Source organism: Cnephaeus nilssonii, assembly GCF_951640355.1.
Source record: "Cnephaeus nilssonii genome assembly, chromosome: 15".
Classification (NCBI taxonomy): domain Eukaryota; kingdom Metazoa; phylum Chordata; class Mammalia; order Chiroptera; family Vespertilionidae; genus Cnephaeus; species Cnephaeus nilssonii.
In genome coordinates this window covers 867,282-893,280 of record NC_137086.1, presented here as the reverse complement: position 1 = coordinate 893,280, position 25,999 = coordinate 867,282, and the positions used below count along the sequence as shown (strand labels likewise).

Below are 25,999 nucleotides of genomic sequence, written 5' to 3'. Positions count from 1 at the left end.
TACTGAGAATATTTTATTTAGTCATTTTTCTTACAATTGGAACTCTGGGAATTCAAAATTAACGTCCTTGCCTGTGAGCTTCTTATAGACACCAGAGAAAGTTTCAACCTACGAGAAAAAAAATAACTCGTCAAAAATAACAAAACTTTCTACTTCCCCTACTGTTCCCCATACATACAACCTCACCCAAAGTCAAACCGTTCACTCCCTTTCCTAATAACCCACAACACACCCCAGTTCAAACTGGCACACAAAGCCGCCACGGGCAGTGCCGAGTGTCCACCCCCGTCCTGGTGCCACGGAGGGCCTCCCGCTGCCGGCCCGGCCCACCGGTGCCCGCACCCCACCCAACACCCAGCATCCGCACCCCACCCCCACCCCACACCCAGCAGCGCCACCTTGTGCTCGACGTTGTTCTGCTGCGCTTTGTCCAGATGCACCTTGATGAGCCGGCTGCCGTCCAGCTTCACGCGGATCCGCTTGCCCACGATCTCACTCGGGAAGACCAGGTCCTCCAGGATGGCGTCGTGCACGGCGGTCAGCGTGCGGCTTCAAGGACAGGGCAGAGTGAGGACCCAGGAGGCGGCGGCGCTCCGCTGGGGCCAAGGGCACCTCTGCAAGTCACAGCCTGAAGGGCAAGTGCCAGGTCCCCCAAACCAAACCAGCACGTTTCCAAGTGCGCTCCTACAGCGAACACGGCAACCAGGGCCGCGCCAACCCGGAGGGCGACAACCACCGCCTCCTCATCTGAAGGTCAGCGTGGACGCTCCCCGGTAAACGGGTCACCAAGCCGCGCGAGTGCCCATCTCCGGGGAAGGGGCGAGGCCTGACACCCACCGTAGGCTCCTGTCCACTTGTACGACTCCTCGGCTATCGCGCTCACGTGATCACGCTTACCCACCAGAGTGCTTCGGCGGCCTCTCACCACCCCTAACCCTCCTTCTCAACCATCACCCGAGGCAACATCCCACCCCCCGAGGCTTCTATCACCAGCTCTAGGACAGCGGCCCCCGAGGTCCCCAACTTCCAACCCATCAACCCATCACCCCCCCCCCAAACTGCCATGGACCCTGCTCCCCCTGACGTCACGTCACCTTCACAGCCCGTGGGCTGCTGACAACAGGTCAATGACTCCCACCCTCCGAGGCAGCGCGGGGGCAGGACAGCCGACACAGCCCTCCTCCAAGCTCACCGAGCACCCTGGGCCCTGGGGCTTGTCTAGGGACCTGTCCTGGGTCAGCAGTGCGGCACCAACCCAGTCCGTCTGGAGGTCCCACACAGGAGGGAAGGCTTTCTAGCGGCTCCCAAGGGACCGCCAGGGCCTTACTGTGACACGGCCACGGACGGCACCCCGAGGGCCTCCGTCGCCTTTAGAGACAGACACGACGGTTGGCTGCACTGACCACCGCCGTCCCCTTACAAGCACCTGCTTACAGGGCTGGGGACGCGCTCAACGTGGAACTCCGTTCACTGCCCCTTCAGACGAGGGAGATGGAAGCAAACCCTGGCCGGTAGCTCCGTCGGCTAGAGCAGCGCCCCATACACCATCACGGTCAGGGCACGTGCAAACCAACCACTGAATGCACGAGTACGCGGAGCAAATCAGTGTTTCTCTCTCTAAAAGCAACAAACAGCCAAAACTGGTTTGGCTCAGTGGATAGAGCGTCGGCCTGTGGACTGAAGGGTCCCAGGTTCGATTCCGGTCAAGGGCATGTACCTTGGTTGCGGGCACATCCCCAGTGGGGGGTGTGCAGGAGGCAGCTGGTTGATGTTACTCTCTCATCAATGTTTCTAGCTTTCTTTCCCTCTCCCTTCCTCTCTGTAAAAAATCAATAAAATATATTTTAAAAAAAATAAAAAAATAAAATAAAAGCAACAAACATTTCCCAGACTCCAACGCTGCCTAGTTTCTCTTCAAAGGGTGGCCAGTGCAATGCAACTTTGATAACCACCAACCAGAGCCTGAGCTGCGTCAGCGGAGAAATAGTTGAGACTTTTCTAGATTAAAAGCCAAACAACATGTAAACCTCAGCCCTGAATCTGAGAGAGAGACGACCCCTGAACGCAGAGCGCACGTCTGAAGGCAGGAGGCCTGCTGGGACAGCGGGGGCCGCAGTGCCCGGGAACTGGATCTGTCGGGAGCGAGAGGCCGTGGACGCAGGTCTGGGAAGAGGAGAGGGAAGCGAAGGTCTGGAGCCGGGTCCTCAGCGGGGCGCGAAGCAAAGGGTCTGTTCTGTACTCAGAGCCGAGGTCACAAACCGCTTCGGTGCCACGATTCACCAACTGAATGCTCTCCATTATCTCCTACATTTGATCTCTTGCAAACTAGCTAGGATACAGAAAATACTCCTCAATTCTTTTACTTTCCCTTTGAGAGTGTATTCTGAAAGCTGGACCGGGGAACTGAGGAGGTTCAGGAGAAGCCCCGGCTGGGCTGCTTCGGCTCAGAGAAGTCAGAGAAGGGGGCCTTGGAGACAGGTTCCGGTGAGCCCGGGACGAGCGGCCGCCGCCCACCACTCCCCTGGTTCCAAGTCTCAGGAGGACCCTTAGGAACGCACACCTGAGAGGGGAGGCTGGAGGTTCCCAGGAGGGAGAGCATGCTATTCCTGAATTCTTACACCAAAGCTGCCCAAGGACAAGCTCAAAGGACTGAACCCTATAATTCAAGCCCCTCGAACCCACACCTGCCTGCCCAGCCGCTCCCACCCAATGTGGGGCAGTGAGCACGTCAGCCCACACCCTGGAGTCCCTTCTGGTCCTCCTTCAGACACAAGGCTGGCTTCACCACCCCCCGCCCCTCCCCTCCCCGCACTATGACAGCTGTGATGGGCCAGCGCTCCAGTCTCCCCACCTTTACTTTTCTACTTACTTTTTATTATTTTCCCAGTTTTTTAAAACTTATTTTAACAATTAAAAAGCCTTTTCTCCCCATCCTGTGAGCAGGGATAACATGATAAAAACCACACACTTAACTAAGGCCCATCTGGCAGAGCAGGCCACCAGAACGTCTTCCTTAAACCCGTCAGGGGGCCAACCCTCCAAGCCGACACCCTGAGGCCCGCAGAGGAACCCAGCCAATCAAGCTCTGAGCATCCTCACCAGCGTCTACAAGCGCAATAGGTTCAACCTGTGACGTCAGCAACAGAAAAGGCTAATGTGCCTTCACTCAAGGCCAAGCCGACACAGCCTGGCCACCCCGTCTGGTGCGCCCTGAACTAAGGGTCCTTCGCTGTTCCCTTCCTTTGCCCAAGAGCCAAGGACACCATCTCCATCTTGTGTGACAGCTGCGAGCATGGTCCCAACCACACAGCACCTGTCATTCCTCCAAACGGTAAACACTTCACTCCCGTTACCGAGGAAACCAGTCACTCAATCACAAGCCCATGTGACCAGCTTCCCTAAACCACCACCATGTAACCTCAGAAACCTGCGCAGCTCTTCCTGCAACAGCGCCGCGAGGCAGCGGGTACCACGCCGGAGGCCGACGAGACTCACCTCCTGGGCCGCTTCTGCTTGTTCTTTGTCCGGCTTTTTCGAGTTGGCTTCGGCAGAATCCTCCTCTGCAAGGCAAACATGGTCATGCAGCACCAACAACAGGGCCTTAAGCTGTCAGAGGAAACTGTCAACTGCTTTAAAGACAAACATCACAGAACCCAAACTCTGAGAAAGCCCAACCACCCAGACCAAGCAAGTCCCTGGGAAACCCTCCTGACGATCTCCCTTCTCCTCCAGGCGGCCCTCAGCATTCCAGCATCCCTCCCTCCCCCCGCCTCACCTCACCTGCGCAGCAAGCTTCAGGTGATTCTCAAGGCAGAAAAATCCTGGCTCAGGTGCCTTAGTTTGATCACCTCTTTAAGCAGCTATGTCTACGCCATTTGCACATTAATAGCAAAAGTGTACTTTACCCTTTTAACCCGCCACAAGCACACCTTCCCCAGCTCCCCACCATCTGAACTCGTTCCTCTATAGTCACAACAGGGTTACGTTAATCACTCCAAGTGCCCACATGTGTGATCTTCACGGAGTTCAGTAAGAACACCTTCCACAGGACACGGTACCTGAGCGATGAAGACCACATGCTTCCCGCTGAACTTTTTCTCCAGCTCGCGCACCAGCCGGACCTGGATTTTCTGGAAAGACTTGAGCTGAGGAACTGGGACGAAGATGATAATAGCTTTCCGACCGCCACCAACTTCAATTTCCTAAAAAAGACAAATCAGGAAACAGCCTAAGTGTCCTTGAGCAGATGAGTGGATTAAAAAAACTGTGGTACATCTACACCATGGAATACTATGCTGCTGAAAAAAGGAACTCTTAACATTCGCAACAGCATGAATGGACAGACAGCATTATGCTAAACGAAGTAAGCCAGTCAGAGAAAGATAAATATCACATGATCTCACTCATTTGTGGAATATAATGAACAACATGAACAAAATAGATCCAGAGACTTAGAAGCATCCAACAGACCGTCCAACCTCAAAGGGAAGGCAGGGAAGTGGGGGCGGTAAGAGATCAACCAAAGGACTTGTGTATGCATATGAGCATGACCAATGGACACAGACACTAGGGGGGTGAGGGCATGTGCTGGGGGGTGGGAGCCGACGGCGAGAGGTCAATGGGGGAAAGAGGAGACATATGCAATATTTTAAACAACAAAGAAATTAAAAAAAAAAAAAGGCAGACACTTAAAAAGAAAAAAAAAGACAGACACTTTAGGAAGGTAGGGGAGGATGGGGGTAAGGGGGAGAGATCAACCAAAGGACTTGTGTGCATGCATATGAGCCTAACCAGTGGTCACGGACAACAGGGGGGTGGGGGCATGCATGGGGAGGGGTTTGGGATGGGAGGGGGGGGGGATGAGGACAAATATGTGATACCTTAATCAATAAAGAAATTTTTTTAAAAAAAGGACAAATCCACAACAGTGTAAGTCGAGAGCCTCCACGGTGTGCGCTCAGGTGCAGCGTGCACTGTCAGACTGTCCCGCCACCCAGCCCTCCTGTCACTTTCTGCCTCGCACGTGACGGGGCCGCGGCTGTGAGCGCACCCACAGGTACCAACAGTCCACCGCGGGCGATGACGTTTAAGCTGCTTCCCACAAAAACGGGCTGGCTCCGCTCCGCAAACTCGACACTGTGCAAGCACCGCAGCTTCCGAGTGCAAGACACGCGTTCCGAAACCTTCCGGCCGCCTGCACGCGGAGCACGCGCGCCGAGAGCAAAGGGGTGAACCTGGAGCGCCGCGAAACGCCAGCCCACTCCGCGGCGGGGACCAGAGGGGCGAGGCAGGCCGCCGGCCGCACACCGCCCTGAGGGTGCAGCCCTCCTGGGTCCCCCGGGCAGCTCGGGACGCGCCCGCCCCCGGACCGACACCGGCAAAGCGTTCGCCGCGTGCCTTTACCTTGGCCGCGGTGATGTTCAGCTCCCGCAGCTGGGCCTTGAGGTCAGAGTTCATCTCCAGTTCCAGCAGAGCCTGCAGAAGGGGCGGAGGCGACCTCAGCGACCCGCGCGCGGCCGCCGCCGGGGCCTCCGTGCCCACCGCCCGCCGGGGCCTCCGTGCCCGCCGGGTCCTCCGTGCCCACCGCCCGCCGGAGCCTCCGTGCCCACCGCCCGCCGGGACACGCGCCAGGGGCCACGTCTCACCTGGGAGATGCCGGACTCGAATTCGTCTGGCTTCTCGCCATTGGGCTTCACAATCTTGGCGCTAGAACTGAACATGGCTCCTCCTGGGAACAGAGAGCGCCCGAGGCTGAGCGGGTCCCCGCGCCCCCGCCCGCCCCGCGCGCGCCATCGGGGGGCCCACGCCGCGTTATCCGCCGCATCCCCACCCGGCAAGCAGGGGCCGCCGCTCCAGAGCTGACCCCAAAGCGTGTCGCCCTCAACATTGGCCGAAAAGTTCGCGCGGACGAGAGGCCCCACACTTACTTGGGTGAGCGCCGGCTTGAGAAGAGGCCTGAATCTCGCGAGAGCTCGTCAAATCTCGGCGGCGGAAAGGAAGAGGCGGAGCTAAAGGAACCGGAAGAACCACTGAGACAGGGCGGGAGCCTAGAGAATCCCGGAAAAGGACTCCGGGGGTCCAGTGCGCCAGTAACACTTTTCCGCCCTGGGAGCCTCAGTTTCGTTATGGTTCCGGAGAGTTTCTCTGCGGGATCTTGGAGGTTCGAAGCCGGGGTCTGGGCGGGAGACCTGGCCGGAGGGAAGTACCCGAAGATAGAACGTTGTTAAATCGTCCTGATAAGCCAAGTTGAGGGTTCCATCCCCGGTGAGGGTTCATACAATAATCAACCAATGAATGCATAAATAAGTAGAGCAACAAATCGATGTTTCTTTCTCTCAAAATCAATCAATCAATCAATAAAAAGAATCCTGAGTTGAGAATGTGTAATGTCAGCATCTGTGAGGCAGAAAGCCTGGGGTGCAGGGTGAGGGGGAGACGGGGAGAGACCCTGGACTTCAAAGTCACTCTTTTCCCCAGTTCCTAATACGCATAATAAAGTGACCGGCAGAGTTAATGAGGAGTCCTTGCATGTACAATGAATTTATGGACCTGTCTGTTCAACCAGGAATTAACGGGTTGAAGGTCTCTTCTCTCCCCTCCACTGAGAGCTGTCAGGATTTTACAACCCTCATCTGCCTGCCCATGTAAGAAACATGTGAGTGAAACCAAGGTGCAAGCCTGCAATGGATGTGGAAAACATACACATTTCATTGGAGCAAGGTCACTGGCTTCTGGAAGTTTCCAGGTCACCCTTCCTATATAACAGTCCGTGATCTTGAGGCATCAGTAACCTATCAGGTGGACAGAAGGTAATCGCTCAGATATTGACATTTAAAATATGTAAAAAGTAACACTTGATTTTTATCCTAAACTGATCATTTGTTCATCTTCAATATATTTCATTAAAAGAAACAGCCGAGACCGGTTTGGCTCAGTGGATAGAGCGTCGGCCTGCGGACTGTAAGGTCCCAGGTTCTATTCCGTCAAGGGCATGTACCTTGGTTGCGGGCACATCCCCAGTAGGGGGTGTGCAGGAGGCAGCTGATCGATGTTTCTCTCTCATCGATGTTTCTGACTTTCTGTCCCTCTCTCTTCCTCTCTGTAAAAAATCAATAAAATATATTTTAAAAAAAAGAGCATAAAAGAAACAGCATTCTTCCATTAATATTCACGAAATAGGTACAGATGAAAAGGATTAGTGTGGCAGTGAGGGCATGCTTCTGTATCAGACCACGTGTGAGGCACACAGTCCCTATGCTCGGCCACCAGGCATAGCATCATTACCTCCAGTTTTCAAAGGAGATAAGAGACCTTGAGCAACTCACCAAACTTACACAGCTAGTAAGTTGTGGCTGGGACCTGAAGTGGGTATATGTGGCGCTCAGGGACAGGAGGACAGGTGAAGCATCCTCAGGCATCGCACTGTGCTAGCATTGCCCTTGTTAACAGGTCACTGGGTGCACCACTGCTGACCACCTGTAGGGTCATCACTTAAATAGGTAACAAAAGAACCCTGCCCCTGGAAGATTGCCCTTAAAATGCCCTCAGCTCAGTAATTTCCCCATGTCCCTTGGGCTACCAGGGGGCATTTCCTACTGCTATTCAGGCTGAGGGGCAGACTTGTCAGACCACCCGGATGACTAGCAGAAACCTGGGAATACATATGGAAGCCTGGGGCGGGGCCCTCCAGTGCATTTGACACCCAGAGTGGTTATTGTAACACCCTTCTCCCGCCAACGAGTTTTCTTAGCTATACCCCTACCATGATCCGTTGTAATTCATTATCTTAGAACCAACACTTAGCAGTTAAAAAGCATAAATGTCCATTTCAAAGACATTATTCAAATTTAATGAAACATGTAATGTGCAAAGTAAACCTGCACTTTATTTTTTTATTTTTATTCTTTAAATATATATCTTTATTGATTTCAGAGAGGAAGGGAGAGGGGGAGAGAGATAGAAACATCAACGATGAGAGAGAATCATTGATTGGCTGCCTCCTGCATGTCCCCCATTGGGGATTGAGCCTGCAACCCGGGCCTGTGCCCTTGACCGGAATCGAACCTGGGACCCTTCAGTCCACAGGCTGACGCTCTATCCACTGAGCCAAACCAGCTGGGGCTAAAATCTGCACTTTAATGAACTTATTTCACGGGTAGTTCTCACTGCCCGGTTCCACTGTTTTAGGCTTTAAACACAAGTGGTCTCTGTGATAAAGGAGCACATAGCCAGCCAATGCACTTGGAGAAGCGAGTCCTAAGTAGGTCTGACCCCTCGATCACGCTGGGGGGCGGGGGGCAGCTGGCAGGGTACCCTCTCTTCATTTACAGCCCAACCGGCTTCCCAGCCCAGGAGGGCGCCAGGCCCCGCCCACAACTCCCAGACCCCGCCCACACAAGGCCCCGCCCACACGGCGCAAACCAATCGCGCCCCTCCCTAGGCCCCGCCCTTCGTGTGGCCCCGCCCACACCGCCTGGCTCCAGGCCCCGCCCCGCCGCGCCCGGGACCTGCCCTCCGGCCTCACTTTCTCACTGACATCCCGGAAATGCACGAACCCGCGGAGCGCTCGGCGCCAGGCCCCGCCCACCGGGCCTGCCGCTCGGGTTGCGCGTCATCTCCCCGCGCCGCCGCCGGAGTTTGGTCGGCGCGATGGCGGCGCGGAGCCGAGGGCCGGGGTGCCGGCCCGGGCCCGGGAGGGAGCGATGACCCGGCTCCTGGGCGTGGTGCACAGAGTGGCTCTGGCCGCCGTGCGCTGCCGCAGCGGCGGGCTCGGCATGTTCTACGCCGTGAGGAGGGGCCGCAAGGCCGGGGTCTTCCTGACCTGGTGAGCGCCCGCCCCCCGGAAGTGATGACCGGGCTCGGGTTCGAGACCCCGGACCGCGGTGCCCGGAGGCGGGGAAGCACGAGCGGTGGCCCCGCAGACAGAGGCCGCCCAGCCTGCGCTCTGCCCGCCCCGGACAGCACCGCCGAAGGGGACGGGGATGCCGGGAGCGGGGCGGGGTGACGCTGCCTCTGTTCCAGGAACGAATGCCGAGCGCAGGTGGACCGGTTCCCTGCTGCCCGGTTCAAGAAGTTTGCCACCGAAGAGGAAGCCTGGGCCTTCGTCAGGAGCTCGGGGAGCCCTGGTTCTACAGGTAGTCACCACGTCGTCGCTGTCACCGTAACCTGTGCACAGCCTCCCCTCCCAGGTGCCCTCTAACCTGTGCACAGCCTCCCCCCTCCCAGGTGCCCTCTAATCTGTGCACAGCCTCCCCCCTCCCAGGTGCCCTCTAACCTGTGCACAGCCTCCCTCCCAGGTGCCCTCTAACCTGGGCACAGCCTCCCTCCCAGGTGCCCTCTAACCTGTGCACAGCCTCCCTCCCAGGTGCCCTCTAACCTGGGCACAGCCTCTCCTCCCAGGTGTCCTGTAACCTGTGCACAGCCTCCCTCCCAGGTGCCCTCTAACCTGTGCACAACCTCCCTCGCAGGTGCCCTCTAACCTGGGCACAGCCTCTCCTCCCAGGTGTCCTGTAACCTGTGCACAGCCTCCCTCCCAGGTGCCCTCTAACCTGTGCACAGCCTCCCTCGCAGGTGCCCTCTAACCTGGGCACAGCCTCTCCTCCCAGGTGTCCTGTAACCTGTGCACAGCCTCCCTCCCAGGTGCCCTCTAACCTGTGCACAGCCTCCCTCCCAGGTGCCCTCTAACCTGGGCACAGCCTCTCCTCCCAGGTGTCCTGTAACCTGTGCACAGCCTCCCTCCCAGGTGCCCTCTAACCTGTGCGCAACCTCCCTCGCAGGTGCCCTCTAACCTGGGCACAGCCTCTCCTCCCAGGTGTCCTGTAACCTGTGCACAGCCTCCCTCCCAGGTGCCCTCTAACCTGTGCGCAACCTCCCTCGCAGGTGCCCTCTAACCTGGGCACAGCCTCTCCTCCCAGGTGTCCTGTAACCTGTGCACAGCCTCCCTCCCAGGTGCCCTCTAACCTGTGCACAACCTCCCTCCCAGGTGCCCTCTAACCTGTGCACAGCCTCCCTCCCAGGTGCCCTCTAACCTGTGCACAGCCTCCCTCCCAGGTGCCCTCTAACCTGTGCACAGCCTCCCCCCTCCCAGGTGCCCTCTAACCTGTGCACAGCCTCCCCCCTCCTAGGTGCCCTCTAACCTGTGCACAGCCTCCCCCCTCCCAGGTGCCCTCTAACCTGTGCACAACCTCCCTCCCAGGTGCCCTCTAACCTGTGCACAGCCTCCCCCCTCCCAGGTGCCCTCTAACCTGTGCACAGCCTCCCCCCTCCTAGGTGCCCTCTAACCTGTGCACAGCCTCCCCCCTCCCAGGTGCCCTCTAACCTGTGCACAACCTCCCTCCCAGGTGCCCTCTAACCTGCGCACAGCCTCCCTCCCAGGTGCCCTCTAACCTGGGCACAGCCTCCCTCCCAGGTGCCCTCTAACCTGTGCACAGCCTCCCTCCCAGGTGCCCTCTAACCTGTGCACAGCCTCCCTCCCAGGTGCCCTCTAACCTGGGCACAGCCTCTCCCCTCCCAGGTGCCCTCTAACATGTGCATGGCCTCTCCTCCAAGGTGCCCTCTAACCTGTGCACAGCCTCCCTCCTCCCAGGTGCCCTCTAACCTGTGCACAGCCTCCCTCCCAGGTGCCCTCTAACCTGTGCACAGCCTCCCTCCCAGGTGCCCTGTAACCTGCGCACAGCCTCCCCCCTCCCAGGTGCCCTCTAACCTGTGCACAGCCTCCCCTCCCAGGTGCCCTCTAACCTGTGCACAGCCTCCCTCCCAGGTGCCCTCTAACCTGTGCACAGCCTCCCTCCCAGGTGCCCTGTAACCTGCGCACAGCCTCCCTCCTCCCAGGTGCCCTCTAACCTGTGCACAGCCTCCCTCCCAGGTGCCCTCTAACCTGCGCACAGCCTCCCTCCCAGGTGCCCTGTAACCTGCGCACAGCCTCCCTCCTCCCAGGTGCCCTCTAACCTGTGCACAGCCTCCCCTCCCAGGTGCCCTCTAACCTGTACACAGCCTCCCTCCCAGGTGCCCTCTAACCTGTGCACAACCTCCCTCCCAGGTGCCCTCTAACCTGTGCACAACCTCCCTCCCAGGTGCCCTCTAACCTGTGCACAACCTCCCTCCCAGGTGCCCTGTAACCTGCGCACAGCCTCCCTCCTCCCAGGTGCCCTCTAACCTGTGCACAGCCTCCCTCCCAGGTGCCCTCTAACCTGTGCACAGCCTCCCTCCCAGGTGCCCTCTAACCTGTGCACAACCTCCCTCCCAGGTGCCCTCTAACCTGTGCACAGCCTCCCTCCCAGGTGCCCTCTAACCTGTGCACAACCCCCCCTCCCAGGTGCCCTCTAACCTGGGCACAGCCTCCCTCCCAGGTGCCCTCTAACCTGTGCACAGCCTCCCTCCCAGGTGCCCTCTAACCTGGGCACAGCCTCCCTCCCAGGTGCCCTCTAACCTGTGCACAGCCTCCCTCCCAGGTGCCCTCTAACCTGGGCACAGCCTCCCTCCCAGGTGCCCTCTAACCTGTGCACAGCCTCCCTCCCAGGTGCCCTCTAACCTGTGCACAGCCTCCCTCCCAGGTGCCCTCTAACCTGGGCACAGCCTCCCTCCCAGGTGCCCTCTAACCTGGGCACAGCCTCCCTCCCAGGTGCCCTCTAACCTGGGCACAGCCTCCCTCCCAGGTGCCCTCTAACCTGTGCACAGCCTCCCTCCCAGGTGCCCTCTAACCTGGGCACAGCCTCCCTCCCAGGTGCCCTCTAACCTGGGCACAGCCTCCCTCCCAGGTGCCCTCTAACCTGTGCACAGCCTCCCTCCCAGGTGCCCTCTAACCTGGGCACAGCCTCCCTCCCAGGTGCCCTCTAACCTGCGCACAGCCTCCCTCCCAGGTGCCCTCTAACCTGGGCACAGCCTCCCTCCCAGGTGCCCTCTAACCTGTGCACAGCCTCCCTCCCAGGTGCCCTCTAACCTGGGCACAGCCTCCCTCCCAGGTGCCCTCTAACCTGCGCACAGCCTCCCTCCCAGGTGCCCTCTAACCTGTGCACAGCCTCCCTCCCAGGTGCCCTCTAACCTGCGCACAGCCTCCCTCCCAGGTGCCCTCTAACCTGGGCACAGCCTCCCTCCCAGGTGCCCTCTAACCTGGGCACAGCCTCCCTCCCAGGTGTCACATGTCCAGTTCTCTAGTTTCCATATAAAATTTTGGACTTTGTTTTTCCTGGGGAAAGAGCCCCTGAGATTTTCAAACTCTTTGTGATCCCCACGGGTCCATAACCCTTTCTGTCTCTGCTGACGCCATCGAAACCAGGTTTATTTTAACAGACGCTTTGCTCTCCTCTTCACGTAGTCCTCGTCCTCCTTGTGGGAATTTAGGACAGTTCCCAGGACGTCAGAGTCCTTGTCTTTACAGGGCCACATACAGAGGGTGCTTAGGTCTCACTCAGTGTCGGTGACATCGAAGGACTCGCTGAACTTCTGGATTCTTAATTGTTGCGTGTCGGGTCCGTTGTTTCTGGCTTCTGAGCCGACTCCGTCTTTCAGGGCAGGAAGAGAAGCTCGTGCCCGAATCACAAGCGAAAGCCAGCAAGCGGTGCCGGGAGCCGCCGGCTTCAGGGGAGGAGAGCGGGGAGCCGCGGGCCAAGCACGTGAAGCAGGACGGGGAGCCAGCCCCTCTGGTGGGCAAGGACACGTTCTCTTACATGGGTTTGTCTCTTTTTACATGTGATACGTTTTTATTGACTCAGAGAAGAAGCAAGCAGGAGAGAGAGAGAAACATCAGTGATGAGAGTCATCGATCAGCTGCCTCCTGCACGCCCCACACTGGGGATCAAGACTGCAACCTGGGCATGTGCCCTTGACCGGAATCGAACCCGGGACCCTTCAGTCCGCAGGCCGACGCTCTATCCACTGAGCCACACCGGTCAGGGCAGATTTTTTATTTTTAATCTGTAATGAAACTGTATGTATAAAAACTCTCCTCCCCCCCCCTTTTTAATGGGGGAAGTTGCAGCTGATGTTTAACATCCTCATTCTCATCTGAAAGGGCATTTTAGGGGAAAACCTCTAACTCCGCCGTAGTAAACCTTTAGGTGAATTCAGTTTCTCGTGAGGACGACACTCACTGAGCTTCCATCTCGCAGGCGAATATGTCGTCGTCTACACGGACGGCTGCTGCTGCAGCAACGGGCGCCGGCGGGCGCGCGCGGGCATCGGCGTGTACTGGGGGCCCGGCCACCCTCTGTGAGTAAACCACGGCGCGGGGCCGGGCTGCAGGCTTTCCCAGGTCAAGTTCTGAAACTGACGTGTGGTCGGCTTGATTTCTAAAGGCTGCTTTTGTGCGATGCTTTCGTATGTCAAATAAAACATACGTTAGCTTATAATTTTATTTTCTCTGTATTATTTTGAATCCAGAAATGTGGGCATTAGACTTCCTGGGCGACAAACCAACCAAAGGGCAGAAATTCACGTAAGTTATCAGATATGTTTTCCACTAACCACGTAAGGGCATCGTTCCTTAGCACCGACTGTGAACACACTGATGAACTTTGTGCTGTCTGTGTACAAGCTACTCAAAGTCCAGGAGAAACTTAGTGTGGGTTAGTAACGATTATGAAGGATAGGGCTTTTCTGGAAAAATTATGAAACCTTTCATATAGGTGTTTACCCGTGAGCGGAATTGTAAGCATCACAGTCCGCGTGGGAGAGGGGGCGTGGCACCTGAAGTCCCTGTGCGTCTGTGATGCGGGAGCTGGGCAGGCTCTGCAGTGACGACCGGCTTCTCTCCAGGCAGCCTGCAAAGCCATCGCGCAAGCCAAGGCTCAGAACATCACGAAGCTGGTTCTGTACACAGACAGCATGTTCACCATCAACGGTGAGCTCTCACGTTTTCCTTCTGGGTTTTTCTAGCACATTTGCCAGGAAATAGGTACTTCCTTCACCTGTGGGGGGCACTGTATCGGGGGGACCCTCATGTCAGTGGGGCTGCATTTGGTTTGTCAGGTGTGAAGGAAAGGGTGCGGGTCTGGGACCCCAGGTCTGCCGCTCCAGGGTTTGCCACATAGGGTTTCTTTGCTGGGACTAGAGCCAGGGCAGGACGTAGGTAAAGCCCTGCTCGGGGCGCTGCGCGTGTCTGCTGCTTGTGTGACTGAGGATGGCGGGCTGGTGGCTTCCTGGGAAGCGTGTGTAGGAGCACGGAGCAGTGCTGAAGGTTGGGGCGCTCCCTGGAGGAGGTGACGCCCCAGGCTGAGAGCTGTAGGCCGAGTGCGGTGAGAATCAAGGGAGGAGGAGGGAGGGCTTCAGGCCAGCCGGAGGCCCGTGCGGCCGGAGGAGAGGAAGTCCAGGATGCTGCTCAGAACACACGTGGGCGAGGAAGAGGCCGTCCGTCCGCCGCGCCTAGTCTGGAGGGCGTGTCTTCCAGGCATCACCAGCTGGGTCCAGGGCTGGAAGGAGAACGGATGGAGGACAAGCACCGGGAAGGCGGTGACCAACAAGGAGGACTTCATGGAGCTGGACAGACTCGTCCAGGGCGTGGACGTGCAGTGGGTGAGTGTCCCCTGTCCGGGGCGTGGACGTGCAGTGGGTGAGTGTCCTCTGTTCGGGGCGTGGACGTGCAGTGGGTGAGTGTCCTCTGTCCGGGGCGTGGACGTGCAGTGGGTGAGTGTCCTCTGTTCGGGGCGTGGATGTGCAGTGGGTGAGTGTCCCCTGTCCGGGGCGTGGATGTGCAGTGGGTGAGTGTCCCCTGTCTGGGACGTGGACGTGCAGTGGGTGAGTGTCCCCTGTCCGGGACGTGGACGTGCAGTGGGTGAGTGTCCTCTGTGCGGGGCGTGGACATGCAGTGGGTGAGTGTCCTCTGTCCGGGGCGTGGACGTGCAGTGGGTGAGTGTCCTCTGTTCGGGGCGTGGACGTCTAGTGGTGAGTGTCTATAAGAGACGGGTTTTGTCAAAATTACTTTTTCAAACAACCGGAGCAAGTTAGACGCACCTGTTTCCCTGCTCTGCCCTGCGGGCCAGCCAGGACACTGAGGGACTGGGCGCTGTGGGAAGCTCGCTATAGCGCGTGAACCGTGTTCACACACGCGGGGCCGCCTTCCCACAGGTTCAGCGCATAGTGAGTGTCGGGGCACCCGCCCTGGTGCGCACACGTGCTTTGCCCGGAAAGCTTACACCTGTCGTATGTGGGAAAGAGCAACACGCAGTCAGATCCAGGCTGTGGAGAGTCGGGATGGAGTGTGTCCGTGTGGCCCCGCAGGGGAGGGGCGGGCGGGCGCCTCCTCAGCTCCCCGGAGGTTGAGCTGTACCGTGAGGCTGCAGAAGGAAAAGGGAAATCCTGTCCCACAGATGCACGTTCCTGGTCACTCGGGATTTGCAGGCAACGAGGCGGCCGACAGGCTAGCGCGAGAAGGAGCTAGGCAGGCGGAGGGCTGAGCGGCCGTCCTCCCGGGACATCGGCCACTTCCCCGTGAGCAGCGACTCCGCACGAGGTGGAGAGGCCCTTCCACGCCCTCAGGAGGCAGGGGTGTCCTGTGACTCCGTGGTGAACTGGACAGTCCTGGGTTCGAGATGGAAAACTCCCTGGAGACCCAGCGTTAAGCTTTATTGGGCGTGCTGCGCTCCCATTGACTTCCTAAGGACGTGCTAGTAAACGTTGGCTAAGCAGTGCAGACGAGTCTTCTGGAAGTTTCTTGGCGGGTGGCCTCAGGATGTCGGCTGGCCGGGGCCTGCGTGCAGATCAGAGAACGGCAGTGAGTGCCGCGCACGGGGCTGGGCTGCCTGACGTCACTCCTGAAGCGGTGGTGCGGGGGGGGGGGGGGGGGGGGGGGGGGGGAGGGGCGGGGGTGTGGACCAGACTCAGCAAGCCCGGCCCTCTCCCGCGGAGAACCCCACCTGGTTCCGCTGTCCCAGTCGCTCTGGTCGGTGCTGGTTGTCTGTTCACTCAGTGAGGATGGACTGGCTGCCTGCTCTGGCCCAGGCTCTGTCTAGATCCTGGGTACACGACAGTGAGCAGATGGGGGAGAGAAAACCCCACCTTCAGAGCTCAAGTTCTTATGGGGAGACAAAAGTCACAGGTAGGCCCCATGGAGGCCAGTGCTAGGTGGGAACATAACGGGGCTAAAGAGGAATAAAAAGTGCCAGCCGTGTGTGTGTGTGTGTGTGTGTGTGTGTGTGAAGGGGAGGGAGGGAGGGCTGGGAGGGGACAGGAAGAGAAAGGCACTTGCGGGTGTGGCCAGGAAAGCTGGATGTTAAGTGCATTTGGGCTGACGGGGAGGAGGGGAGGGACCCACTGCCCCCCTGCAGGAAGTGCCCAGCAGAGGGCATGGCCTGAGGCAGGGTCCTGGGCGGGGGTGGAGTGCAGGAGCTGGGTGGGGGCGGGGTAGGCACTGGGAGCCACAGGCCGTGATGGGAGCTGGGCTTCTGCACCGAGAACGGCCTGCAGGGGGCAGGATGGAGGCAAGGAAGACCCCTGTGATGTCCAGGGGACAGATCGGCTCCGACCCAGGACCCAGCGTGGGCTGGTGGGCGGGGTCAGTCTGCTTGAAGGCCAAGGACACACACACGTGCCATAAAAATAAGTGCAACACCCTAGTCGGTCCCCTTCCAAGGAGGGCAGGGAGGGAGTTATTCTGACATTGATCCTGCCTTTCCTGCGTGAACTCCATCCCTGGGAAACCAGACAGGAGTGTGGGAGGCAACTTCAAAAACCACTGCAGCCGCCCTGGCCGGCTGCTCCGTGGTTAGAGCGTCGGCCCTCGAACTAAAGGGTCGCGGGTTCGATCCTCTGGCCTCTGGTCTGGCTGCTACCTGCAGAGAGCATGAGGGCAGAGGAAAGTGCTGGGCGGCACCGTGAGCACCCAAACCACCAGCTCCGACTGCAGGACACACTGGGACGGCCCGGGCTTCACCACGCGGCCCGTACGGAGAGCAGGAGGGGGCTGTAAGGCAGACGCTGGAGACCACGTTTAGGAGTCATGTGCCGCACAGACGCACGAGCAGTCATTTCTGTGGAGCCGGGGGGCGGGGGCGGGGGCGTCTGCCGAAGTTCTGATCCTGAGCCGGGTGAGGGTACAGGGGTATCCACCGTATAAGTCAGTGAGTGATGTGTTTTGTGTCATTTTCTGTGTTCCTATGGTCAAAGGCTAATTAGAAAAGATAAATGATTATGTCGAACGTTTTTTTAAAACTTGCACAGTGCTTTTATCGAGAAGCGCGGAAGACAATTTAGAGACTTGCACGTCTTGGTCGTTAAGAGCTGTAACTGTCCTGCCCTGGCCCATGTGGCTCGATGGTCGGAGCGTCGCCCCGTACACTGAAAGGTCGCAGGTTCAGTTCCCAGCCAGGGCACACACCCAGGTTACGGGTTCCCTCCCTGGGCGGGGTGTGTATGGGAGGCAACCAAGTGATGTTTCTCTCTCCCTCACCCTTCCTCGCTCTGAAATCAATAAAAACACATTGAAAATTGTTTTTAAGTTGTAACTATTACTATGTGATGGTGAGTTGCCAGGGATACATAAGTGGTCTGCCCGGTGCCCGGGTGCCCGGCCAGGTCCGACCCCGCCCTCTTCGCAGGCGCTGGCGGGATGAAAAGGACTCGAATGTGCCCTCCTCTGGCCTCCCGGCAGGTGCTTGCCTCGGGGGCTGGTCATGTCGGTACAAGTTTGCTTTTCATCCGACGGATTTGCTTTCTGAAAAGCGATCTAGCTCAGGTTTCAGCGTCTTGCTCACACATCCTTGTGGGGTTTCATTCCTGAGAAGATGGAGTCCTCACGCCCTCACGCGTGTTTCCGTTGCTGGGGTTCGTGTTCCTGCTTCCCGCCCAGCACAGGTGTTAACCGCAGAGAAGCCTGGGAACTCCTGAGCAGCCAGAACCAGTTTGTTTTGGAGACCCGCTTCTTGTTTATGCCTCTGGAAATCTTGAGCAAACCCCGCCCCCCGCCCCCCCCGCTCCCCCAGATCTCTCTGTCCCTTTACCTTGGCTGAGCCCACAACCCTGGGCATGTGCCCTGACCGGGAGCAAACCAGGGACCTTTGGTTGCACAGGACGATGCTCACCCACTGACCCGCCCCGGCAGGGCGTTATTTGTTCATTCGAAATGCCGCAGCTTTTCATAGAATGACACGGATTTTTCAAACGGACACAAAAGGAATGGTTTCAGGGACGCTCAGACATCTCTGCACAGCGTCACCGGCCAGTCTCCTGCTGTCTCCGTGCTTAGGGAGCTGGCCAGCTGTGCAGGGCGGGAGGGCCGGGACTGTGCCGGGTGGTCACCCGCGGCCCTCACTGCTCATCCTGCGTCATGACAGCTGAGCCCTGTGCTTCACAGCAAACCCCTCAGAGCACCCGCCTGGGTGTGGGGCTCCATCCCCTGCAGGGGCTGTGCTGGAGGCCACCAGCGATGGTTCTTTCTCTAGATGTTTCTCTCTCCCTCCCTTTCCCTTCCTCCCAGGGGGCACTGCAGGGTGTGAGCACGCGGGGGGGGGGGGGGGGGGGGGGGGCGGTCGGCGCCACAGGCCTCACTCAGGCGCCAGCTGCTGAACCCAAGGGGTTAGAGTTCACCCCCCCCTCACCTTTGTTACTAATCTGGCACTCCAGTGGCAGGTGACAGGAATCTGAGCTGCTTAAGCAAACAAAGACCTGTTAGTTTTCTTTTAAAATGCTCCCCAGGCTCTGGCCGGGGAGCTCAGTGGGTTAGTCATCCCCATATGCCAAGGTTGCGGGTTCGATCTCGGATGAGGGCACACACACAGAGGAAGCAATGAATGCATAAATAAGTGGAACAACTTCTCTCTCCTTTCCTCTCTCTAAAGTCAGTGAGTAAAAATTCTGAAAAGCCAGCCCCACGGGAGAGTCCAGGCGGCCCAGCCAGAGCTCCGCCCACCCGCTGGGTCTGGGAGCGAGGTCCTTGGGTGGCCACTGGGGAGGCACTGAGCCTGACCGGCTGGGGGAGAAGGCACAGTGCGAGGGGGACACAGCAGATGCTCCCCATGAACACCTCAAGGCCAGGGGTCCCTGTGCTCTGAGTGTTTCTAATGAAGAGAACTAAGACCCGCCATTCTGCTCCCAGCTCAGTCTGCAGGTCCCCACCTCCGGCCGCACTGACCGGTCCCTGGATCCCAGCACCCACAGGGGAGCCTGGTCTAAACAGCACTGGGCAGGGAAAGGGAGCGGACATCTGCGAAGCGAACAGCCGGGAGGGCTCCCTGAGACGCAGACAAGGGCAAGGGAGAGGGGGTGTAACAGCATGGGCGGCATGGTAGCTGGAATCGACACCGAGGCGCCTGCCTAAGAAGTGATGTTTCAGGCGCATTTTATTTTTAATTTTTTCCTTCAGCTCCTTGGGGACCCCGCCCAGTGCCTCTTCTGGCTCATCTCCCGGGTGACACAGTGTTGGGGTGTCCCAGGGCCCTCTCCTTGTCCTGAGCTCTGTCCACATACCCTGGGTGGCTTACAGCCCAGGTAGGTGACGGCCCCACCTGTGCCAGACCTGAGCCCCCGGCTCCGCCTTGCGCTGTAGGGACCTCACACCCAGCAGTGACCCAGCAGCAGCACCCACAGCAGCTCAGGACCTGGTGGCCCAATCGGAGCCGGGCGTCCTGTTCTCTCTCCTCCACCCTCCCCTTCAATCCACTCTCTGTTGGTCCCGTCTCTTTGACCTTCTGAACGCTCATCTTTTTTTGTGTGTGTTTTTTTGTTTGTTTCGTTTTGTTCTTTTTAAAAAATATATATTCTTATTGATTTCAGAGAGTACGGGAAAGAGAAACATCAATGATGGGCCGGCCAGCGTGGCTGTGGTTGAGCGTTGACCTATGAACCAGGTCGGGGTTGATTCTGGGTCAGGGCACAGGCCGGGTTGTGGGCTCCATCCCCAGTGTGGGGCGTGCAGGAGGCCGCCGATCCGTGATTCTCATCAGTCCCTCTCTCTCTCGCTCTGAAATCAATAAAAAAATATTTTTTTAAAAGAAAAAACATCCATGATGAGAACCATTGACCAGCTGCCTCCTGCCCGCCCGGTTATGGAACGGTGACCTCATGGCTCGTCGGTCGGGATGTTTTGTTATTTGGGGGACACGTTCTAGTTAAAACGGCAGGAGCCGCCGGAATGGGCGCCGGCTCCTCCCCGCGGGCCGGCTCCTCCCCGCCGGCTCCGGCTGAGCGGACTTAACAAAACCGCGCACTTGGCCCGGGCCTTGCGGTGACAATCGCGGAGATCTCGGCGCGGAGGCTCGGCCGTGCCCGGCTGCAGCCAACCGCAGGCCGGAGCCGCCCCGCCCCGCCCCGCCCGCCGCGGGCCTCCCGGAGCGCAGGCCCCGCCCGCCGCCCGCGGCCCGGGGCGCACTCCGCGCGCAGCCGCCATGGTGCAGGCCTGGTACCTGGACGACTCCGCCGCCGACCCCCGCCGGCCGCACCGCCCCGAGCCCGCCCGCCCGGTCGGCCTGGAGCAGCTGCGCCGCCTCGGGATCCTGTACTGGAAGGTGCGCGGCGGGGCGTCGGGGCGGCGGGCGGGCGAGGTGCCTCTGAGTCCCCGGACGCCGCGCACCCCGCTCCGCCGAGTTCGGGACCGCGGCCTGGACCGGACCCGGCACTGCGCACGCTCAGTAGCGAGGCCTGGTGGTCGGCCGCCGGAGCGCGCTGCGCATGCTCCGCAGCGAGGCCGGGTGGTGGGCGGCCAGGGGTGCTGCGCATGCTCAGCAGCAGCAGGCGGGTCCAGGGAGAGGTCCCCCGCCCTTCGGTTCCCAGCTCCTGACGGGACCCCGCTGGTTCGGGCGTGCTGGCTGGGACGGGCGTGCTGGCTGGGACGGGCGTGCTGGCTGGGACGGGCGTGCTGGCTGGGACGGCCTGGGTCCTGGGCGGCACCGCGCGGGCAGCGCTAGGGGTCAGCGGGGAGGGGGCGCGGGCCCAGGCTGCCCCATTGCTGTGAGGTCCGCGTTCGGGAATTCAAACTGTGTCTTTTGTGTGTTTGTTAGTTTTTACATGGTGTTTATCTTTTCCTGCGCTAAGATTTAACACTGCAAAGCAGTGAAAGGGTTTAAAGTCTATGGTGGCAGGAAAATAAGTTTCGTTTTCTAATAAAGTTAGTGCATCCACAACCTAAAGCACCCCAAGGGCCGCGCGACTGCAGGCCTTCACGCCGGTGCCTTGGCATTTAAGAGGAAGAATGAGATGGTGTGTGCAGGGGGTGCGATAAAGGGTCACCGAGGTGTCAAACCCTTACCCCTCCCTTCTCCCCGATGGGACGGTGGGACCGCGGGTCCAAAGGCCACCTGCACTCAGTGACGTCTGCTGGGTGCTCCGAGCGCCCTGTGTATTCCGTGTGCTCTTACCAACAGCGCTCTTGTCGGGCACAGAGGGAGCGTGCGTGCACGCCTGCTCGTGGTCACACAGCGGAGCACAGAGCCCTCCCACAGGGGGAAGCTAGATTGTTCCGCTCATCTGGGAGTCATCTTTGCGGAAGTTAACGTGTTGACGGTAGTACTTTGAGACAGTCTGGAGTTTGCTGTTCAGTTCTCACGGTACCAGGTGCGTTTCATGACAGTTCAAGGCCAGCATGCCCTTGGTTTTCGTTAGGAGTTCAGACTAAATCCGCTGGCTCCCTAGGGGAGCGACATGAAAATCGGACCTTAAAGAACACGGTGCGATGAAGGGCGAAAGCGCTCCAGGTGGGTGGAGGAATCGGTCAGGTGCCAGGGCGGCTAGGCCAGTGGTCGGCACACTCATCAGTCAACAGAGCCAAATACCAACAGTACGACGATTGACATTTCGAGAGCCGAAAACTGACTTCTGCGCGTGGGCCATGAAGTTTCAATCGCACTGTACGTGCGTGCCTGCACGGTATTCTGTGGAAGAGCCACACTCAAGGGGCCAAAGAGCCGCATGTGGCTCGCGAGCCACAGTTTGCTGACCACTGTGCTAGGCGAAGCATCAAGAATTGTTGAAGAACAGCAAATACCCCTCTTTGGTTTACAATGTAGCTTTTTTCTTTTTTTAAAATCGATTTCAGAGAGGGAGAGACAGATAGAAACATCAATGATGAGAATCATTGATTGGCTGCCTCCTGTACTGCCCCCCCCCCCCCCCCCCGCCTCCCCTGAAATCCAGCCCCAAACCCGGGCCTGTGCCCTGACTGGAATCGACTGTGACCTCCTGGTCCATAGGTTGATGTTCAAGCCCAGAGCTACACGGGCTGGGCTGTTTTTTTTTTTTAACGGACTAGGAAGAGGAGAAACAGCACCTGGGCTAGATGGCAGAAGGCCGGTCGGTGCAGCGGCCTGGTGCTGGGACTGTAGCTGTGGGCGGAGGCGGCGGGCGTTCTGACCGGGGAACAGACTGGCCGTGGGGGCTCAGTTGGGCTTCGGAGTGGAGGCTGGCAGAGGACACATGGGGACGAGGGGTGTGTGGACAGACCTGAGGCCATGAGCGTTCCACCGGAGCCCCTGGCAGTGGGACCCGAGGTGCGAAGAGGAACCCCATGAAGGACTTGGGGAGCAGGAATTAATACAGCTGCGCTTTGTTCACTGTCAGGGAGAATCACTCAGAGGTGGGGACGGAGCGGGGAGGTTCGTTGGGGTTGACCGGCCTGATGTCTGGAGATAAGCACGTGGCGGCCCAGATGCTGTGCCTCCTGCATGCGTGGCCTCCTTTCGTTGTTCACCCCTTTAGCTGGACCCTGACAGACATGAGAGTGACCCCGAGCTAGAGAAGATCCGGAAGGAGAGAAACTACTCCTGGATGGACATCGTCACCCTCAGCAAAGAGAAGCTGCCCGACTACGAGGAGAAGGCAAGGAGCTCTCGGTTTGGAGGGACTCATTGGATTCGCTCCCAGCACAGTTGTAAAATTTTTATCTTTAGTTTTTAAATTTTTAGCTTAGACTTGTTTTATTTGAATTTTTTATTAAGATATTGGGGGAAAGAGAAAAGTAGATTTGAACAGAAATTCTTTATTAAGGGGACTACCTTTAACAGATTTTCATGTGGCTCCTGACCTTCCAGTGTGAGCATGACTGTGTGCCTGTAACCACGTAACTGCATGTGTGATCCTGACATGTGATTAGCATGACTGCATGTGACTGTATGACCGTGTGACTGCCGCGTGTGATGGGTTATGAGCAGGAGCCAGGCTATCTGGGAGTCTCGGCTCTGACATGCAGGCTGTGTCGTCGGGCCAGCGACCTAGCCTCCGTGCCACATTTCCTCGTGTCGATGGGGCCACAGCGCACCCAGGCGGGCTGCACACGGCTGTTTGGAGCTCTGCCTGGCCCACAGCGTGCTGTCCGTGGGAATTCTTTAAGTGCTGGCCGGTGGGGAGGACTCAGAAACATCCTAGCTCCCCCTCCACTTGCTATAATGGCCCGGACTTCCCGGGGGAGAATTCTGCCCTCTTCAGCTGTCACCGAGGTGGGACTGCGGCCACTCACATGTCCCTCGTGGCCTAGATCAAGATGTTCTACACGGAGCACCTGCACCGGGACGAGGAGATCCGCTACGTGCTGGACGGCAGCGGGTACTTCGACGTGAGGGACGCGGAGGACAGGTGGATCCGCATCGCCGTGGAGAAGGGAGACATGATCACCCTCCCCGCGGGGATCTACCACCGCTTCACGCTGGACGAGCAGGTGGGACCTGTGGCCCTGAGGCAGGCGGGTGGGATGTGACGGACAGACTGAGACACGGGAGGTAAAGGCCCGGTGGCCGGTCTCACCAGGGCTGTGCGTTTCCTAGAACTACGTGAAGGCCATGCGGCTGTTCGTGGGGGAACCGGTGTGGACGGCGCACAACCGACCAGCGGACCACTTGGAGGCTCGGGGCCAGTACGTGGCGTTCTTGGCGCAGAGGGCATAGGGAGCCCTGGGGCCAGCACACCCCTCGCCCGGACGGTCCTGCGCGTGACAGCGGCAGGAAACCTACTGGGTCCTCCTCGCTTTTCTGTCCCCCTGGGAGGCTGTCTGATCAGAGTGTTTTAGCGGAAGGAGCCGTAAGCCTGATTTTCACGTAGAAGCCTCTGTGGGCATGCCGTCTCCACGCCATGGCCCTGTGCCGGCACCCGCTCTCCTCGAGCCGCGTGTGCCCGTGTCCCTGCCTGGCCGCCCCTTTGGGACCTGATACAGATTGCGGTCGAGGCCACGCCGCCTGTGCACAGGTGTGAGCAGGTGACAGGGCTCTTCGCCCACCACGGGTGGGGAGTGGGGGGCAGCCCTCATGTTAGGGGGACTCATGCCCCTTTCTTGTTTAAAATAAAGCAGTTGCCTTGCCCTGGCCAGTGGCTCAGTTGGTTAGAGCTTCGTCCCAATACACCAAGGCTGTGGGTTCGTACAAGCCTCCGCCAATGAACTCATACGTAAATGGAACAAATGGATGTCTCTCTCTCTCTCACCAATAAACTTAGAAATAAATACGTAGCTGTCCGATTTCATGCTTGGGCTGGAAAGAAGCTGATGAGCGAGACAATGGGTCCCTCTGGGGCTGGGAAGAAGGGGTGTTGTCCCGTGGTGTCTCCCTCCAGTTATAAATGCTCCGACGCCCAGGCACGTGGGAACGGTTTATATTACATCTTCCCGCTTTCCTCTGAGGACATTCAGAACTAACCAAGCGGCCCAGCCTCCAGGAATAAGAAGCACGAGGACCAAGAGTGTCCTACAGACTCTGTCCATGCACCACCCACGGCACGTTCACCCCGAACCCACGGATGGTGCAGGGCTGGGGGTCCCGCTGGCTGGAGCTGGACGGACTGCCCAACACCTGGCCTTGGCCCGGACCAGGGAGGCGCGCTCCGACCCCGGTCCGCGAGGCCTCACGGGACCCGCCTGCCCCGCCCCAGGTTGGCTCCCGTGCACAGTTTCCAGGAGCCGGAGCCGGCCGGGCTAGGCCAGCTTGAGGCACTGCGTGTTGAAGCTGTCGCCCTCGCGGCCGGCCACCGCCTCGAGCAGCGCCTGCTTCTTCTGCGGGCTGCGGGAGGACTCGAGCTCATACATGGTGGTCAGGTTGAAGAGCACGCTCTCGTGCAGGCAGTGCCCGGGCTCCTGCTGCACCAGGGCCTCCAGCTGCCGCAGCGAGTCCTTGAGCCGGCCCAGGTACAGCAGGCACACGGCCGCGTTGTTGTTGGCCTGGAGGACGGGCGTCAGGACGGGCTGTGCCCGGGGCGTGCGGGCTGGGACCCCACCCCCTCAGAGGACGGGGGCATGTGGGGCCGGGACCCCACCCCCTCAGAGGACGGGGGTCAGGACGGGCTGTGCCTGGGGCGTGCGGGCCGGGCCCCCACCCCCTCAGAGGACGGGGGGGTCAGGACGGGCTGTGCCCGGGGCGTGCGGGCCGGGCCCCCACCCCCTCAGAGGACGGGGGGTCAGGACGGGCTGTGCCCGGGGCGTGCGGGCCGGGACCCCACCCCCTCAGAGGACGGGGGCATGTGGGGCCGGGCCCCACCCCCCATGGCCACCGCCCGGGCCAGAGGGCTGGACGGGGACCCGCAGGTGTGAGCACATCTGCGAAGGCCTTACCACTGCATTTGTGGGGTCGATCCTTAAGATCTCGGTGAAGAACCTGTGGGCTTCCGTGAAGTTATTCTGACCGAGGTGAAGGAACGCTCTGGAACAGGAGCGACAGGAAAAGCGTCAGCTCCCAGGGCAGAGGCCTGGGCGATGTTCGCCCTCAAGTGTGACCTGGAGCCGCCTGGGACGGTGACCTCCAGGCGGACGTGAGTGCTGTCGCTGGCCCGTAGCTCGCGTTCTGGATGGGAATGAAGGTGCTGGGAGCACCGCCGTTCCCTCCCCCTCTCCGGGCGGAGTCATTACCTCCACCTTCTCCGGCGCTCCGAGGCCCCCTTTGCCTCTGTGACTTTCTAAATAGACTTTCTCTTTAAAAAAAAGGCAGCCTAACGGTTATTAACCCAGACCTCGGCACTGCCTACACTCCCTGCTTCAAACGGTCCCGCCTCAGCTTCTCTGCTCCCGAGGGAGCATCCCCGGGCCTCAGGGTGCTGTGGGGTGTTGGCCCATAAGAGCCAGCCTGGGACACGGCGGCGGAGGAATTACCGACAGTGGGTGCTG

The 25,999-nt window shown here is 59.2% G+C and overlaps 4 protein-coding genes and 1 long non-coding RNA gene across 12 annotated transcripts in view; 2 read left to right on the top strand and 3 right to left on the bottom strand.

The window, feature by feature from the left end:
- Positions 1-6,000, bottom strand: RPS7 (ribosomal protein S7). Its single transcript, XM_079792265.1, has 7 exons — positions 5,928-6,000; positions 5,646-5,728; positions 5,404-5,475; positions 4,059-4,202; positions 3,496-3,560; positions 399-549; positions 1-108 (listed from the first exon to the last, which is right to left on the bottom strand). Exons 2-7 carry the CDS (start codon positions 5,718-5,720, stop codon positions 31-33), a joined length of 585 nt encoding a protein of 194 aa, XP_079648391.1. The 5' UTR covers positions 5,721-5,728; positions 5,928-6,000; the 3' UTR covers positions 1-30.
- A 2,573-nt stretch (positions 6,001-8,573) lies between these two features.
- On the top strand, positions 8,574-15,748 carry RNASEH1 (ribonuclease H1). 8 transcript variants are annotated; one of them, XR_013814664.1, is made up of 9 exons: positions 8,574-8,824; positions 9,022-9,134; positions 12,508-12,669; positions 13,107-13,206; positions 13,378-13,432; positions 13,623-13,644; positions 13,753-13,837; positions 14,384-14,841; positions 15,303-15,748. XR_013814664.1 is itself a non-coding variant. In XM_079792373.1 (9 exons), exons 1-8 carry the CDS (start codon positions 8,703-8,705, stop codon positions 14,547-14,549), a joined length of 825 nt encoding a protein of 274 aa, XP_079648499.1. In that variant the 5' UTR covers positions 8,574-8,702; the 3' UTR covers positions 14,883-15,748. The 8 variants fall into 8 exon arrangements, 5 of the variants coding, with proteins under 5 accessions (XP_079648499.1, XP_079648496.1, XP_079648497.1 ...); XM_079792373.1 differs by having other exon boundaries at positions 14,384-14,549; positions 14,883-15,748; XM_079792371.1 differs by having other exon boundaries at positions 8,577-8,824; positions 14,384-14,508.
- On the bottom strand, positions 15,544-20,447 carry LOC307112033. The gene is made up of 3 exons (XR_013814667.1): positions 20,331-20,447; positions 15,849-15,947; positions 15,544-15,682 (listed from the first exon to the last, which is right to left on the bottom strand). It is a non-coding gene; the product is annotated as an uncharacterized lncRNA (long non-coding RNA).
- On the top strand, positions 18,623-24,758 carry ADI1 (acireductone dioxygenase 1). The gene is made up of 4 exons (XM_079792375.1): positions 18,623-20,432; positions 22,618-22,737; positions 23,393-23,572; positions 23,679-24,758. The coding sequence occupies exons 1-4, from the start codon at positions 20,313-20,315 to the stop codon at positions 23,796-23,798; spliced, it is 540 nt and encodes a 179-aa protein (XP_079648501.1). The 5' UTR covers positions 18,623-20,312; the 3' UTR covers positions 23,799-24,758.
- TRAPPC12 (trafficking protein particle complex subunit 12) overlaps positions 24,482-25,999 on the bottom strand; it is a 17,001-nt gene continuing 15,483 nt past the window's right edge. Inside the window, exons 11-12 of the mRNA XM_079792369.1 lie at positions 25,451-25,538; positions 24,482-25,060 (exon numbers count right to left, since the gene is read on the bottom strand). Of these exons, the coding sequence (XP_079648495.1) occupies positions 24,818-25,060; positions 25,451-25,538 (331 nt within the window). The 3' untranslated portion in view covers positions 24,482-24,817. The remainder of the gene's footprint in view (positions 25,061-25,450; positions 25,539-25,999) is intronic.

What these genes read in the sequence shown, in the direction of transcription:
- RPS7 (XM_079792265.1), bottom strand. Translation starts at nt 5,720, where the DNA reads ATGTTCAGTTCTAGCGCCAAGATTGTGAAGCCCAATGGCGAGAAGCCA. An exon ending in TGAACATCACCGCGGCCAAG is followed by an intron (nt 4,203 to 5,403) that starts GTAAAGGCACGC and finishes TGTCTTTTTTAG; the next exon opens with GAAATTGAAGTTGGTGGCGG. An exon ending in AGAACAACGTCGAGCACAAG is followed by an intron (nt 109 to 398) that starts GTGGCGCTGCTG and finishes TTTTTCTCGTAG; the next exon opens with GTTGAAACTTTCTCTGGTGT.
- RNASEH1 (XM_079792370.1), top strand. Translation starts at nt 8,703, where the DNA reads ATGACCCGGCTCCTGGGCGTGGTGCACAGAGTGGCTCTGGCCGCCGTG. An exon ending in GGACACGTTCTCTTACATGG is followed by an intron (nt 12,670 to 13,106) that starts GTTTGTCTCTTT and finishes TCCATCTCGCAG; the next exon opens with GCGAATATGTCGTCGTCTAC. An exon ending in CAGCATGTTCACCATCAACG is followed by an intron (nt 13,838 to 14,383) that starts GTGAGCTCTCAC and finishes CGTGTCTTCCAG; the next exon opens with GCATCACCAGCTGGGTCCAG.
- ADI1 (XM_079792375.1), top strand. Translation starts at nt 20,313, where the DNA reads ATGGTGCAGGCCTGGTACCTGGACGACTCCGCCGCCGACCCCCGCCGG. An exon ending in TCGGGATCCTGTACTGGAAG is followed by an intron (nt 20,433 to 22,617) that starts GTGCGCGGCGGG and finishes TCACCCCTTTAG; the next exon opens with CTGGACCCTGACAGACATGA. An exon ending in TGCCCGACTACGAGGAGAAG is followed by an intron (nt 22,738 to 23,392) that starts GCAAGGAGCTCT and finishes CTCGTGGCCTAG; the next exon opens with ATCAAGATGTTCTACACGGA.